Raw genomic sequence first — 15,346 nt, forward strand, 5'->3', positions numbered from 1 at the left:
GATCTGATTCCTTATTTTGTAAGTATTTTTATGAATTTTAATGCGGAACATAAATAATTCCTTGTGAATAATTCAAATACACATGTTTTAAACATGTCATATAATTAACCCTCAAATTTTAAATTCGTCTTAATAAGCTAATTTACAATTATATACCAAAATGAACCAAAAAGGAAACAAACAAAAAGAGAGAATAGAAAAAGAAAGAAGAAAAGGACTAGATTAAAAGGATGCAAAAAATATAGGGGTAAGAAATAAAATACAATCAAATATCAGGTTCTCTTTCTAAATTACGTACTCTATTTTTTTTGTTTTTATTTTTTATTTTTTGCTTTCAAAAGTTTGTTTTCATTTTTGTTTGAAAGAGGCAACGGCAATTCAAACACAGAGAGAGACTCAGAGACTCGGAGAGAGAGAGAGTGAGAGAGAGAGAGAGAGAGAGTGACAGAGAGTTTTGGCTACCGAAACGCTGCTCAGAAACCTCCGAAACTCTCCTTTTCTTTCGGATTTCGGATTTCGGATTTCGTTCCCTCCTCCTCTTTAAATTCAAAATCTTCAACACTTCTCCCCAAAATTCCATCTCGGAATTTCAAGCAAGCGACTTGAATCGTGCAATTTAGGGTTTTTTTTGGTTCTCGATTCACCAGCAAGCTTCTGTTTCCCAGCCAGCTCAATTCGGTAATTAAAGTTTCACTCTCCATTAATTTTCTAAATTTTCAATTAAATTTTCGATTTTTCCCAAGTTCTGTGAGAAAATAGGATTGCCCAATAAATTTGAATTCTCAAAATTTGCCCCTTTATGTGAATTTGCAGAATTGGGTTTTGCTAAATTTGATTGGAAAATTGTGTGGAAAGAAAAAAGTAAAAGATGTCAAATTTGGAAGGTGGGAAGAAGAGGGGCGGAGATTCCGGTAATCGGAAATTGTTGAATGAGATTGAGAGTATAAGCAAGGCTTTATATGTAGACAAAAAATCCTCTAAGAGTTCAATTCCGGCGGGGAGTAAACCGTCAATGTCTCTAGGGAAGAACCGTTTACCTGATCCGAAATCGAAGAATAAGTCTGGTGGTGAAAACTTGTTAAACAAAGAGAAGAGGTCCTTTTGGAATTGGAAGCCCCTGAAGGCGATTACACATATCCGAAACCGTAGGTTTAACTGCTGCTTTTCTCTTCAAGTCCATTCCATTGAAGGGTTGCCCTCCACTTTGAATGGAATTAGTCTCTGTGTACATTGGAAGAGGCGGGATGGGATTTTCGTTACTAATCCAGTGAAGGTTGTTCAAGGGACAGCAAAATTTGAGGAGAAGTTGGCTCACACTTGCTCAGTGTATGGTAGTAGGAGTGGACCTCACCATTCGGCAAAGTATGAAGCGAAGCATTTTTTGCTATATGCTTCTGTGTTTGATGCACCAGAACTTGATTTGGGGAAGCATAGGATTGATCTCACGAGGCTGCTTCCTCTGACATTGGAGGAGTTAGAGGAGGAGAAAAGCTCGAGGAACTGGACGACGAGTTTCAAATTATCAGGAAAGGCTAAAGGTGGTTCATTGAATGTTAGTTTTGGGTATACAGTGCTTGAAGATAATCCCAGAGCAACAGGAAATAGCCAGAATGTTCCTGAGGCATTGATTTCGAGGCAGAATAACTCAAGTATAAAGCGTGCTGGAACTCTTCCTAATCAGCAGTCACGGGCCTCATCTCAATCCGTACAGGGCATAAAGGATCTTCATGGGGTTTTGCCAGTATCAAGGTCGGAACTTTCTAGTTCAGTGAATACACTATTTCAGAAATTTGACGAAGAAGAGAAGTCAGATACTCCAGTTGACAAGCATCTTGATCCTATGAAGACGACTTTTTTCCCATCATCTGGTTCTGGTAAAGAAGTAGAAAATGAGTGTGAAGAAAACGAATTTTCCGTAGTTGAACAGGGGATAGAATTACCATCAAAGGAACTGGCGGAATCAGAAGTTGTTACACAGGTTGCTGATGCTTCTCCAGCAGAAAGCCATTTTTCTGAAATCACCACTGGTGTACAAGTAGCAGTTGAAGATGAAGCTGAGCTCGAATCCCAGGCTGGGGAAAAGGGTCATACTGATGACCTTATGGTAAGTGAGTCCACTTCCAACAGAGATGCCTTGTGCACCAAAGAATCACTCATGAAAGAGCTAGAGTCCGCTCTAAGTATTGTATCCGATTTGGAGAGTGCAGCACTAGAATCTTCACCTGAAGACCAAAGATGTTATGTGGAAGGTAAATTAGATTCAAAACTAAATATGATGGGGAGATCGCATAGCTTGGATGATGTTACAGAATCTGTTGAAAACGAGTTCTTGAACATGCTAGGGATAGATCATAGTCCAATTTCCTTGAGTTCTGAGAGTGATCCCGAGTCTCCAAGAGAGCGTCTGCTAAGACAATTTGAGAAGGAAGCCCTTGCTGGAGGTACTTCTTTGTTTGATTTTGACGCAGGCATCAGTGACCAAACAGACTATGGATACACGCCTTCAACTGAGACTGGTTGGGAGAACTTATCTGATAGTTTTGATTTCTCATCTGTGATTCAAGCTGCAGAGGAAGAGCATCAGATAGCAGCTCAGGCAGTAAAAAGTAAAGCAAAAGCCAAAATGTTGGAGGACTTGGAGACGGAAGCATTAATGCGGGAGTGGGGCTTAAATGAGATGGCCTTTCAGCATTCTCCACCAAAAGGTTGTGCTAGTTTTGGAAGTTCGATGGATTTGCCTGCTGAAGAACCTTTAGAATTGCCTCCTCTTGGAGAAGGGTTAGGTCCTTTTCTTCAGACAAAGAATGGAGGGTTTGTGCGGTCCATGAATCCCTCACTTTTCAGCGAGGCCAAAAGTGGCGGGAACTTGATCATGCAGGTTTCTAGTCCAGTTGTGGTACCGGCAGAAATGGGTTCTGGGGTAATGGAGATATTGCAGCATTTGGCATCAGTAGGAATTGAGAAGCTTTCTATGCAGGCAAATAAGCTAATGCCCTTGGAAGATATCACTGGAAAGACAATGGAACAAGTAGCATGGGAAGCTGTGCCTGCTTTGGAAGGACCTCAGAGGTTTGTGCGTCTTGTTTTTACACTCAATTTTGAAGCTCGAAGTCCAATACTTCTAGTACGTCTTTGGTGAGTATTATTAACTTTATTGCATGTCGTTATTGTTGCAGGGAATTTGTGGCGCAGCATGAATCAGTTGGGTATCATACATCGGATGGGCTAACAAGAGCTAAAGGAATTTCATCTGGGCCTAAGTCTAATAAGTTAAGTTCGAGTGCAGCTGGCAACGAGATGGGCTTAGAATATGTCTCTTTAGAAGATCTTGCTCCTTTAGCCATGGATAAAATTGAAGCACTCTCAATTGAGGGGTTGAGAATACAAGCCGGAATGTCCAATGCAGATGCACCTTCAAATATCAGCGCACAGTCTGTTGCGGAAATCTCAGCTCTCCAGGGCAAGGGTGTCAACGTTGGTGAATCCCTTGGTCTGGAAGGAGCCGCTGGGATGCAGTTGTTAGACATAAAAGACAGTGGCAATGATGTTGACGGATTAATGGGCCTCTCATTAACTCTTGATGAATGGTTGAAACTCGATTCTGGTGAAATTGATGATGGTGATCATATTAGTGAACGGACTTCTCAAATCCTTGCGGCTCATCATGCAAACTCTTTGGACATGATTCGCGGAGGGTCAAAGGGAGAGAGAAGGCGTGGCAAAGGAGCTAGAAAGTGTGGCTTGTTGGGGAACAATTTCACAGTAGCACTGATGGTGCAACTTCGTGATCCACTACGAAACTATGAACCTGTTGGGGCACCAATGCTTTCTCTTATTCAAGTAGAAAGAGTGTTTCTCCCACCGAAGCCAAGAATATACATCTCGGTTTCAGAGCTGAGGAAGAATGATGAAGAGAATGATCAGTCTGAGTCAGTGGGAAAAGAAGAAGAAATAAAGGAGGAGATGAAAGATGAGAAATTGGCCGAAGTGGAAGCTATTCCTAAGTTTAGAATCACTGAAGTCCATGTTGCAGGTCTGAAAACCGAGCCAGATAAAAAGAAGCCATGGGGTACTGCAAACCAGAAACAGTCCGGTTCCCGCTGGTTGCTTGCTAATGGAATGGGGAAGAGCAATAAGCATCCGTTTATGAAGTCAAAAGCTGCTCCAAAATCTTCTGGTCCAGCAACAACAAAGGTTCAGCCTGGTGATACCTTGTGGAGCATCTCAGCACGCGTTCATGGTACTGGAGAAAAATGGAAGGAATTGGCAGCACTAAATCCACATATAAGGAACCCCAATGTTATTTTTCCGAATGAAACTCTCAGATTAAGCTGAATTTCAATTTTTGAATCGGTTAGTGCTTTTGACCTTGTCATTACACAGCTTGGTTGTCGACTAATCCCTATAAACAGGGCGTTACCCGATGTCTCTGCTTGTGAGGTTCTTTCTTGTAGTCACATGAACATAGACATAGTTGACCGATAGACAAGATGAGATGAAGGGGAAAAGGTTGTGTTGTATCGTTGTCTTGCTGTTGTAAATCCATGTCATGTGAGTATAGGCTTGCAAGCATTGTAATGTATGCCCGTCTGAAGGCGCTGTGTTCAATTCACAGCCGTCGGCAGGTGATATTTGTGTGCGAAAATGTCGTAGCTGTTCTTGGACCTTGCAGAAATGTTCAGAAATGCGGTTTTTGGTGTGCGCTTGTTGGATTCGTTTGAGGGAAGTGAATAGGAGTTTTGATCATCGTGTTTATATTTTTTATTTACATTTCTCTTTCACTCAATTGTCCCTTTATGCAACAGTGTATGACTACTCTAATTTACAAGAACGATGATTAGAACTTGGGTGCAAGGGTCCAAGACCCAAAGAACGAAGGCGAAAACAAGTTTTTAGTCCATATACCTTGTCCATGTATGTTCAATAGCATCCAATTTGGTCCATGTACTTTGCAAACTTTTCCAATGTTCTTCAACTTATGTTTATTTCTATAAAGCTACAAGGCTTTTTACTTATGTTTATTTCTATAAAGCTACAAGGCTTTTTATCCAAAATGGTTCCTGAGATTTGCACAACTTCTCACTTTGGTCGCTGAGATTTGAAATCAATAGAATTGGTCCCTAAGTTTGTCCACCATCAATCATTTTGGTCATTCCTTAAAAAATCTCCATTAAATAAGAATAAAATGACCAAAATAGTCTTAATTTTTGTCAAATCATTTTGGCCAATTGTTTATTAAATTGAGGTATATTTGTCATTTTGATCCTTATTTAACATAATTTTGCATGAAATGACCAAAATGATTGATAGTGGACAATCACAAAGACCACTTCTATTGATTTCAAATCTTAGGGACCAAAGTGATGTGTTATTCAAATCTTAGAGACCATTTTGACTAAAAAGCCAAACTACAAAAACGAAATGCAGCGGAAAACAAATTATATGGACGAAAGTGAAAATCTAATAACTTGCAGGGACTGGTTTTGCAATTTAGGCAAGGAGGTCATCTAGGGCAGCCAAAGATTTGTAGGTGGGCATTTAGGGCATTTGCAAACATTAGGATCACATCCAAAGGTCTTGCAACATTTTCCTCAACTTTCACGCAAAATATTTCCCTAAAGTCTTGCTCGGTGGGTGCAAAAAGATGCAATCTCCACCCATGAAAAATGAGGCGGGCTCGACGCACACAAATGAGGTGGCCTTGGATGCATGGGTCAACCATTATTGCCCGTACGAACCAATTGTGTCGGGAGTAGGGCATTTATAGGAGGTAGAGTTTAGTTTAATTCCCACGTGTCAGCCATGGTTTGCCATACGAACTATAAGTAGTGGGGATAGAGCATTTATAGGGTTTATGTTTAGTTTTAATCCCATGGGTCAACTGTTGTTGTCTGCACGAAGCATTGGTGTTGGGGGTGGGCATTTATAGGTCGCTATCAATAGGGGTAGGGTTTTGTTTTAATATCAGGGGTCAACCATGGTTGGCCGGACGAAGTAGGGTGGGGCATTTATAAGTCGCTATCAACCATGATAGAATTCACCCTAAAGTCGTAAGTTTTATCATAGTAACCGCATCTTAAAAATTTAAAAATTTAAAAATTAAAAAAAAAAATTCTCCGCTGCATTGCGGCAAGGGAAAAATTCGAGTGCACGAACACTGAAACAGGCTGAACTCAGGGTGTTATTATTAACATGCCCCTAAACACTTGAACTCAGGGTGTTATTATTAACACACCCCTAAACACTTGAACTCAAGGTGTTACTATTCACACACCCCTAAACCCTAAACTGCATGGGCCTCTACTGCTTTTGCTGTGCCTTGGGCCTTCCTGAGGGCATGAGTTTGGGCTGCATCTCTCTACACCTAAATCGTTAATTTTATTTTTTATTTTTGTTAAATTTTTGTTTTTCCTATACCACAACACCAAACTATCATCTTTGTATTCTACAAAATGTATTTCAATAAAAAAATTTCTTATAATCCACGTTAAAAATTTTGAAAACAAGAATATAAGTATAAACCTAAATCTAAAGGTATTTGAATCTAAATAAAGTAACATAGGAAGAAAAAAAAAAAGAGAGAAAAAAAAATAGAAAAGTATACGATCGGTAGATACATACCAATTCTCTTTGAAGAAAGTCGCTAGAATTTAGCGACTTCCATCGACACTAGTCGCTAGAACTTACTGACTTCCTTCAAGGAAAGTCGCTATCATCATACCGATCCTCCCCTTAAATATTTTTTCTTTTTCAGTTTTTTTATTTACTTTTTATTTATTTATTCTTTTGGTTAATTTTTCTTTCATTTCTCTTACTATAACAACAAACTATCATATTCATGTTCTTCAAACTATATTTTTCTGTGCAAAATCTATTATAATTCATATTTAAACACTTGAAATCAACGATTTAGAACCTAAATTTAAAGATATTTTTCTATTTTTCAACTTTAAAAATCAATAAAAAATACTTACGGGACCTAATAAACGGTAGGATCACGTCCAAAGGTCTTCCAATAATTTCCTTAACTATGACGCAAAATATTTCCTAAAACTAAAATTTTCAATTTTTTTTTCACAAAAACTGTGAGTTATTATATAACCCATAGTTTTCCAATCGATTTTGAGAACTTTTACAACATTCGTTATAACTCAAAGTTAGAGTCATTCTACTCGCACCACATGTTTCCTAAATTTAATTTAGATTTTGGACACCAATTCTTGGCGTTGTTGACCAAGTCCTAGGTCAGCTAAATCCAAATAGAGAGATTTTACATTTCATCAATTTAAGGATCTTTACTAAGGATGACTCAAATAAAGATATTCACTCAGGAGAAGTTTATATAAAGAACTAATTTCTATTTAAGTCTATCTTCTTACAGAGTATACACACATATTTATAGGCCGAGGAAGAACTTGAACCTCTCGTAAAACTATCAGGGGACAAAAGACATCTTCCTCTTTTGTTCATTACTTACATAAGATAAGGAGGAATGTCCTTTACATCACAATCAGCTTTACTTTACAATACTCTAGATGAGATTCCTTAATTTACAACATATCAATTATTATTATACGATTCCTCATGTTTGCTTGTCACGTCTTGACTTGTCCCCATCCACCATGCTTCCGCATCCTTTAGTCTCATCCATCATTAGGCCAATATTCAACATCAAGTTCATCTAAGTCATCATATCTTCCCCATGAGATAATTTTGGGACAAATGATACGAGGACGGGGACTCAAACTTTGGCCCAAAAAGAGAGCACACTGCGCTAGCCACTTTGGCTAAGCTGAAGTTGAAGTTTGAGACTGAAGTTTCTTCTTCGTAAAGAATACATGCGGGTTTATTATTTTAGTTAATATCCTTATTAATGATAATTGTGGAAAGATAATTGTGTTTTCAGAACTAGGTCTGTAAACAAGCTGAGTCAAATCGAATATCACTCTAGCTTGTTTAACTTATTTTTTTAGCTCAAGCTAGGGTTGGAAGAATTTTGGAAGGATCTTTCCTACTTGAAATCCAAAACCTGGGAGTTCCACCCAAGACTTTCAAGAACTTTTGCTTTCGGAATCAAAAACTTTAACCTTACATTGGGTCGAACCAGCTTAAAATCGACTCAACCAGAACTACAAGAGCCTCGTACTTTTATGAGAAGTGCCCTAAGAATTACTCTCTTACCTTGTATTTCTTTATTAAGCAGAACCCAGCCAGATAAAAAAAAAAAAGAGGAAATGGCAGAAAATAATGAGAGCAAAAAATCAAAATTATCCCTCAAAATTTACAAGGATGGCAGATAGAACACAACACAGAACAGCATGCCATCTCCGAGCCACGAAGATTCGTGACCTGCAGAATTTGAAAGACAGCATTCAATGTACTGCCATGAACAGAAGAATAGTTGTACAAGAACAGCGAGTTTACCCCTCCAACTCGAAGCATCATATAATACAGGCTTCAACTGCAGTATCTTCATCTAAATTTGCTGCTAGAAAACAGACCTTCAAGCATCCGATCATATATTTCATAATGCTTTGGGTCAGACCTTCTCGGAGACTAGTTTGACGCCCGGATTAATGAATTTAGTGTTAAACACATCCGCAATACTGCAATGACGAGTTCTGTGATTGTGAAGCCATAAAAAAGTGAGAGCTGTTCACCTTAATCCTCAGTTCTCACCTCTCCAAGTTCAAGTTCATCATCAACGTTAGATGGCTCCACATCTTTTGGCTTAATATAACCATACTTTCTGAGAATCCATAGATTCATACGAATAACATTGCCAAAGAAAACAACCACCATTAAAGTCAACCATGTCCAACCTGATATCTCAGTTACCCTACGTAACACGATCTGCACATTTTCTTCACTAGGTGACATATGACGGAGAGTGATGAAATATGTTACTACTAGTGTTGAGACAGCAACCCACATTATGACCATTTGTATCCACATCCACCTCCTCCGTTTGATAGGTAGCCCGCTAACGAGCAGAAGAATTATGCTTAGGGACGCGAGGAAAGAGATTGTGTTAAAAATCATTACTAGACCATATTCTTTTCCCTGCTTATATGCCATGACAGATGTTCCAACGGTGTGAGGGTTCTCCACAGGGTTGCCATTTTCATCGACTTGCTGGTCATCCTGCCAAACACCTCCCGGAGGGGTTATTGCAGCTTGGAAGGCAACAGTTGCAAGGAGAGATGCCACCACCATCAATGAACTTCTCTTCCTACCAAGCCAATCAGTAGGCTTCTTGTTCTCAGCCGGTTTCATAGACTCACTCACTTTCGAGGACAGCGCTGATCCTCGATGTCTTAGTATCTGACGTTCTTTAGTTGGAGCGTGAACCCAGTCGTGCTCAATGTTACGTAGATCCCTTGCACTTTGAGCCCCAGCACCTCGAAGGAAATCCTCAATCTCCATATCCCTCAAATCTCTAGGACTCTGCATCAGAATGTCTAAAGCCGTAGCGCTGCTTGCATTCAACGCATTCACATTCACTCCGGTTTCAAAAAGCAAGAATTTGATAATCTGCACAAATTCAAAACACCACTTTAGTAAAGAAAATGAAACTAACACACAAATTCAGTCCCTTTTAAGAGATGTATAATCATGTACAGAAAGTATTTATCAAACACTAATCAGTAGTTTCTAAATGCTACATCTTTATGTTTCTGATACGAACTCGAGTTGAAAATTAAAATGCCTTTCGCCTTGGTATGATTGGAATGGATAAGTTTACGTCATGACTAATACATGTTCTACCTTCAACTCCGACAAGATTTGAAATTCGACGTCCATTTCTTGCATCGACGTACATTGAACCTAGTGAATTATTCAATCCAGACAACGAACCAAGCCTAAAGGTAGCTAGCTAAGATCAGTAGCGCTTGAGCGTTAATCAATTAGTAAGTTAATATGATTAATTAATGTGTACCTCGATTAGCTTCTTGGCCACGGCAATATGCAAAACGGTGTTACCATCGCAATCCTTCCAATTCACAAACTCATCATCTTTCCCAACTGCCTTAACCAAAACCTTCAACCCCTCCAACCGATTACGCCCAACGCACAAGTGCAGCGCCGTCTCGCCTCGGTCCGTCAACGCCCGAGTCCACTCACTCCCAACTCCGACCAACTCATCCACCACCTTAACCCGCCCCTTGGCAGCCGCGACGTGGAGCGCCGTCCTCCCGTCTAAGTTCCTCACCGCACACGCCCCAGGATCCGCCAGAACCAGCTCTTTCACTATCTCCACGTGCCCCTTCGCTGCCGCCAGGTGGAGAGGCGTTGACCCCTGCGAGTCCAGCTCGGAGGCCAACTCGGGGTTGCGGCTAAGTAACTCGGTAACAAAAGCCAGGTGACCCAGCAATGAAGCTACGTGAAGCGGCGTCTCGGCGACGCAGGAGACTAAAGCTCTGTCGAGAACAAGTGGGTCCTCTGCGATCAGATCATTAAGCGCCCCCGTATCTCCCGCCATGGCTGCATCCATAAGCTTCTTCTCCATCTTCTCCATCTTCTCCGCTCGTTTTTCTCTTCTGGGTCAGCTGAAAAGTCGTCAAGCTTCAATCTTTTGCAGCCATGAAGTCGAATAATAATCAGAATTTTATTATTATGATCAAATTACAGATGGTACACATTTTTTATTTTAACGGTGGAAAAATTTATTTTGTAAGATATTAATTTTTTAAAACATATATTTTATCATTTGTATAATGAAATGTGATATATCGTTTGAGATTTCAATGGATGTCGCCGTCTAAAAGCCACTGCTGAATAAATAAATAAAATGAAAACCTATAAACAAAAATTAATATGTTTGCATACAAAAATTGACCAAAACGAGTCAAAGTTCAAATTTGATTAGTATTCTAAAGAGAAAGAGGAAAGAGAATGCCTTGCTATGGTCAAACGTTTTTAGGTGAGGTGGGACGGCACTTGGGACTTTTGGAGTGGAAATTTCCAATTTTGCAAACGAGACGACTTGGAAAATTCTACTATGTTTCGTCTACGTTATAGTTTGAAGTCTTTTATGATTAATATTTAGTCATTAAATCTTTGATTAACAATTTCACCGTTAAAATTTCAATGTGTAAAAGGCATTTTTATTCGTGTTTGATTCTTTTTCATTTTTATATATAATGTCGACTTGAGAAGTAATCAAACACGAATAAAAATGAAAAAGAATCGAACACGAATAAAATGAAAAAGAATCGACTTGAGAGGCACACGAGATACGCAGTTTAAAACCATGCGGTCTTCTTGCTCGAGCAATTTCCCTAAGAGCTCCAAGGAGAATGTCAGTCGAGAGCGCTCTCTCGTGTGCGTCGTCCACCATCGCCACACTGTGGCTCTGCAAATCTGCTTCTTCCCCATCGATTATTTCGCCCAGCAACACCGCGTCCGTCATGTATTTGATCACCGAGACATCTTCTTCTTCTTCTCCTTCTCCATTACTAGTATACTATTAGTAGTATTTTCAGTACTGTTAGGAGGGAGAGAACATGACCATATACTAGTGTATAACTTTTTTTGAGACAAACGATACGAGGATGGGGGCTCAAACTTGGGTGCAGAAGACGAGCACACCGCTCTAGGCACCTTGGCTAAGCCCATGTTTGCTATTGAAGTTTCTTCTTCGTCAAGAATACATGTACGTGGGTTCATTATTTTCGTTGTTATTGTTATTAAGGATAATTGGTGGGAAGATGGTTTTGTTTTTTCAGAAATAGGTCTGTAAACAAGCCGAGTCAAATCGAATATTGCTTTGGCTTGTCTAACTTTTGTTGAGCTCAAAGCTAGGCTTGGAAGAATCTTTCCTGCTTAGAATCCAAAACCTCGGAGTTCCACTGGAATTTACCCTAAGACTTTCAGGAACTGTTGGTTTCGGAGAAGCGAAAACCTTAACCTCTTACCGCAGTAAGAACAAGCAGATGATGAATCTGGTAAAATGCATCAGATAACAGATATCAGATTTTGAAATTTGGCAGGCTAATTTAGGGCCATTAGCATTTGACAGAACTGCATAAAACAGTCATAGCATCGCCGTTCATAGATCCTACTAATTACGAGACATTAACATCATCCAAGTAACAAGATCACGAAGAACAAAGTACTAAGTAGAAGGGTTATGCCACCATGGCTCACACGCCGATTGTTAGCTTAGCTCTATCCAACATGAACTACTTACAAGGGGGGCGGACGCACAAACCCCCTGTTGTAATTTCAAGGACGGACTCTCTTGTTGCTGCATGACGGGCACTTGTAGTGCTTGATGTGCTCAGCTCTGGCTGGGGTTATCTTCACGCATTTTCCATGGAACCACTTCTCACATATGTCGCAGCAAATCCAGAATTCATCAGCAGCATAGCTCTCCCCACATGCACCACAGACAGTCTCGCCGTGCTCATCATCATCACCTTCCCCATCCAGACCCCCGTCCTCATTTTTTGGCATTGCTCTTGCATATTTGACCGATTCAGAGCCTCTCTGTTCTCAGATGGAGAATTGACCACAGAAACACGTAATTAATAACCAATGTAAGGTAAACCCGTTACAAACCAGAGAGAGAGAGAGAGAGAGAGAGAGAGAGAGAGAGAGAGAGAGAGACATAAGACAATTCATTTTACCCCTTTAGAGCTTGACTTAGGCCTATGGATGCTGTTATTTGAAACTGATGACTTCTCCTTTGACTGTCTCTTTTCAATGCCCGCCACAACCTCGAAGATAGATGGCAGATCATTCATCAGAGTGAAGAGACGTTTCCTGCATCAAAATTTGTAATGAACCTAGTTTTCTAGAAAAGCAAAATTAAATAAATAAACCATCCCACAAGCTGAATTTGAACCCTCTTCAGAACTTATAACAACATTGTTTCTTGAGATTTGAAAGCACTAACAATAGGCAAAAGATCAACGAGCGACAACAAGAGCAACTTCAAAACAACCTTATTTTCTTGCAAATAGAAATAAAAGCATCAGACATACGCAAGAAGGGAGATCTGCGTACCTTTCAGTCTTGTCAAAACCAAATCTGGCACCAAAGTAGAAAGCCACTGAAAGCAACCACGCGTCGCTGTGCACAGCTACCAGAGACAACCAGTCCCTTTCTTGCATTCCATCTCGGGCAAAGTTGATGCCCAGAGCAGGTTCCGGGAGCTCTGGAGGAACTTCTTCAGCAGGTAGATTAACCTCCCATTCTTCATTCGGGAATCCATACAAACAAAGATTCTCCTTTTCTGAAACATTGACCAATCAATTACCAATTAGTTAAATTATCAAGCAGTATCTTAAGTACATTATCCAAATCCCACAACGATCTTACATTTCCGATGATCAAAACAAGAAGAAAATGCAAGTGAACGCTCTGTTTAGCAGTTACATCTTCACTACAGGCAGGATCCAATCAAATACAACAAAGTCTAACTTGATCCAAGTTGAATGACCCCGGAAGGTATGTTTTTGAAACGCGATTACGAAATTAATACTCTCACTCAAACAAGGAAAATTTCATCTCAACACAAACAAATCATAAGCATCATGTAAAAATGATCAACGAAAAACGAAACAAAGAGCAAGCCAACGGGACAACCTAAGCATTTAAAAAGGGAGTTCGATACCAGTTTATTTCCCCGCCCCTTAGTGTAAATATATTGTTTGTATCAAAAAGACAAAATGGAGGGGGAGAATTAAAAGGTTCAAGCTCCAAAACTATAAAAAGCAGCTATATTCTGCAGATACAAAGTTAGAAAAAGCAATAATTTTACATAGTAATAATTTATAGAGTAAATTGTAGTAATGGTCCCTTAACTTTAACTCAATTTGAGCAATGACCCATCAACTATAAATTCATTACCATTGGTCCCTCAACTTATCAAAATGTAAACTATGGTCTCTCAACTAAAAATTCATTACCATTGATTCTTCAATTTTAATCCACCTGGAGAAATGATCTAACCCAATTGTAACAATGATCCTTTCAACATAACTTATTTTGACAAAATTTTGGCGAAGTTTACGAAAAGGATCGTAGCTACGCATTTTGATGAGTTGAGAGACTAATGATAATGAATTTTTAGTTCAGGGACTGTTACTACAATTTACTCTAATTTATAGTGACGCAAACTCAATGCACGTTATAGGATTCGTACCGCCGACTCAAGATAAGGCTTGGTTGTTGTAATAATTTACAGTGAAAAAGAACAGATTAATAAAATTGCAAGGCCATGGAGACAAGGGAAAACAGTAATTAATCAGAAAAATTGACAAAAAAAAAAAAAAATCAGAAACAGAGAGAGAGAAAGAGAGCACTCACCAGGATCGCATTGCTGGTAAAAACGTTCAACATCTGCACCAAAATAAATAAATAAATAAAGTTAGAAAAATCAGGAAAGCATTTAGAATGTGCAGAAATAACAGGAAATTGGAAAAAGAAAAAGAAAAAAGCCCTAACTAAACGCCAAAATATGAAGTGACAAAAGTTAAAAATTAAGATAAAATAAAAAAAATAAAAAAAAAAGAAAGAAGAGAGGGAGACCAGTGGTGAGAGCTTTGATCAAGCCGGCTCGACGGCCCTTGAAGTCGGTGAAAACCTCCTCCACAGTGCGCGGGCTGTACGGTGCTATTCCTCCTTCTTCTACTTCCATCACCATCTCCGTTCACTCTCCTTTCTCTCTCTCTCTATCTCTCTCTCTCTCCTGAGAGCGAAATTGACTAATTGAGCTTAGTAAATAGTGTAGAAAATTTAAGAAAGCAGGACGGAAGGTGGGGGTAGAATCGTAATTGGATTCGGTTGCCGAATCGTAATTACTGATTTATTTATTTTATTTTATTTTATTTCATTTATGGAGGAGCGACGGCGCAGAAAGAGAAGCCATAAAATCCCAACCGTATATATGTTAGGTAAATTAAAAAACCACCAAAACCCAATAAATAAAATTTTGTTTTCTTGATAAAGGAATTTTGACACGTGGTTACGTGAAATTGGCAGGAGTTGTTCATTAAAAACGGTGGTCCCCATTTGAATTTCCCAGTCGTTTGGATCCGCGAAGGTGATTGGACCACGGATTAGTGGGTCCTATGTTTACCTATGGGACAGTGGGATTAGAGGGGCCATCCACGCGTCGTGATTTGGACCGGAAGATCTTGGACCAGAGCTACGTTTTGGTACACCGTGGATAGAAGGGGAGGAGCACCACCGTGACCGTCGGCTGGCATTGAGGACTCAATGCGTTCATGAAACAGAACTTGGATTTGACAAATATATCCCTACCAAAATAAATGGGGAGGAGTAATCGAACATAGGATCTCAGATGAGAGGTAAATAAAACCTAACTTATTTAGAG

At 39.5% G+C, this 15,346-nt stretch overlaps 3 protein-coding genes across 4 annotated transcripts; 1 reads left to right on the forward strand and 2 right to left on the reverse strand.

Moving 5' to 3' along the window:
- Positions 1-340: 340 nt before the first annotated feature.
- LOC103450857 (protein PLASTID MOVEMENT IMPAIRED 1-RELATED 1-like) lies at positions 341-5,015 on the forward strand. 2 transcript variants are annotated; one of them, XM_008390261.4, is made up of 3 exons: positions 341-678; positions 814-3,069; positions 3,177-5,015. In XM_008390261.4, exons 2-3 carry the CDS (start codon positions 869-871, stop codon positions 4,333-4,335), a joined length of 3,360 nt encoding a protein of 1,119 aa, XP_008388483.3. In that variant the 5' UTR covers positions 341-678; positions 814-868; the 3' UTR covers positions 4,336-5,015. The 2 variants fall into 2 exon arrangements, with proteins under 2 accessions (XP_008388483.3, XP_070670633.1); XM_070814532.1 differs by having other exon boundaries at positions 466-687.
- Positions 5,016-8,235: 3,220 nt separating this feature from the next.
- LOC103450847 (ankyrin repeat-containing protein BDA1-like) lies at positions 8,236-10,781 on the reverse strand. Its single transcript, XM_008390251.4, has 2 exons — positions 9,941-10,781; positions 8,236-9,534 (listed from the first exon to the last, which is right to left on the reverse strand). Exons 1-2 carry the CDS (start codon positions 10,517-10,519, stop codon positions 8,662-8,664), a joined length of 1,452 nt encoding a protein of 483 aa, XP_008388473.2. The 5' UTR covers positions 10,520-10,781; the 3' UTR covers positions 8,236-8,661.
- Positions 10,782-11,985: 1,204 nt separating this feature from the next.
- On the reverse strand, positions 11,986-14,711 carry ALF6 (PHD finger protein ALFIN-LIKE 6). Its single transcript, NM_001294089.3, has 5 exons — positions 14,539-14,711; positions 14,317-14,349; positions 13,012-13,240; positions 12,633-12,768; positions 11,986-12,492 (listed from the first exon to the last, which is right to left on the reverse strand). The coding sequence occupies exons 1-5, from the start codon at positions 14,651-14,653 to the stop codon at positions 12,229-12,231; spliced, it is 777 nt and encodes a 258-aa protein (NP_001281018.2). The 5' UTR covers positions 14,654-14,711; the 3' UTR covers positions 11,986-12,228.
- Positions 14,712-15,346: the final 635 nt, after the last annotated feature.

This window comes from Malus domestica, chromosome 02 (genome assembly GCF_042453785.1).
Source record: "Malus domestica chromosome 02, GDT2T_hap1".
NCBI lineage: Eukaryota > Viridiplantae > Streptophyta > Magnoliopsida > Rosales > Rosaceae > Malus > Malus domestica.

What these genes read in the sequence shown, in the direction of transcription:
- LOC103450847 (XM_008390251.4), bottom strand. Translation starts at nt 10,519, where the DNA reads ATGGAGAAGATGGAGAAGAAGCTTATGGATGCAGCCATGGCGGGAGAT. An exon ending in TGGCCAAGAAGCTAATCGAG is followed by an intron (nt 9,535 to 9,940) that starts GTACACATTAAT and finishes GAATTTGTGCAG; the next exon opens with ATTATCAAATTCTTGCTTTT.
- ALF6 (NM_001294089.3), bottom strand. Translation starts at nt 14,653, where the DNA reads ATGGTGATGGAAGTAGAAGAAGGAGGAATAGCACCGTACAGCCCGCGC. An exon ending in GATCAAAGCTCTCACCACTG is followed by an intron (nt 14,350 to 14,538) that starts GTCTCCCTCTCT and finishes ATTTTGGTGCAG; the next exon opens with ATGTTGAACGTTTTTACCAG. An exon ending in CTAAGTCAAGCTCTAAAGGG is followed by an intron (nt 12,493 to 12,632) that starts GTAAAATGAATT and finishes ATCTGAGAACAG; the next exon opens with AGAGGCTCTGAATCGGTCAA.
- LOC103450857 (XM_008390261.4), top strand. Translation starts at nt 869, where the DNA reads ATGTCAAATTTGGAAGGTGGGAAGAAGAGGGGCGGAGATTCCGGTAAT. An exon ending in GCTTTGGAAGGACCTCAGAG is followed by an intron (nt 3,070 to 3,176) that starts GTTTGTGCGTCT and finishes TTATTGTTGCAG; the next exon opens with GGAATTTGTGGCGCAGCATG.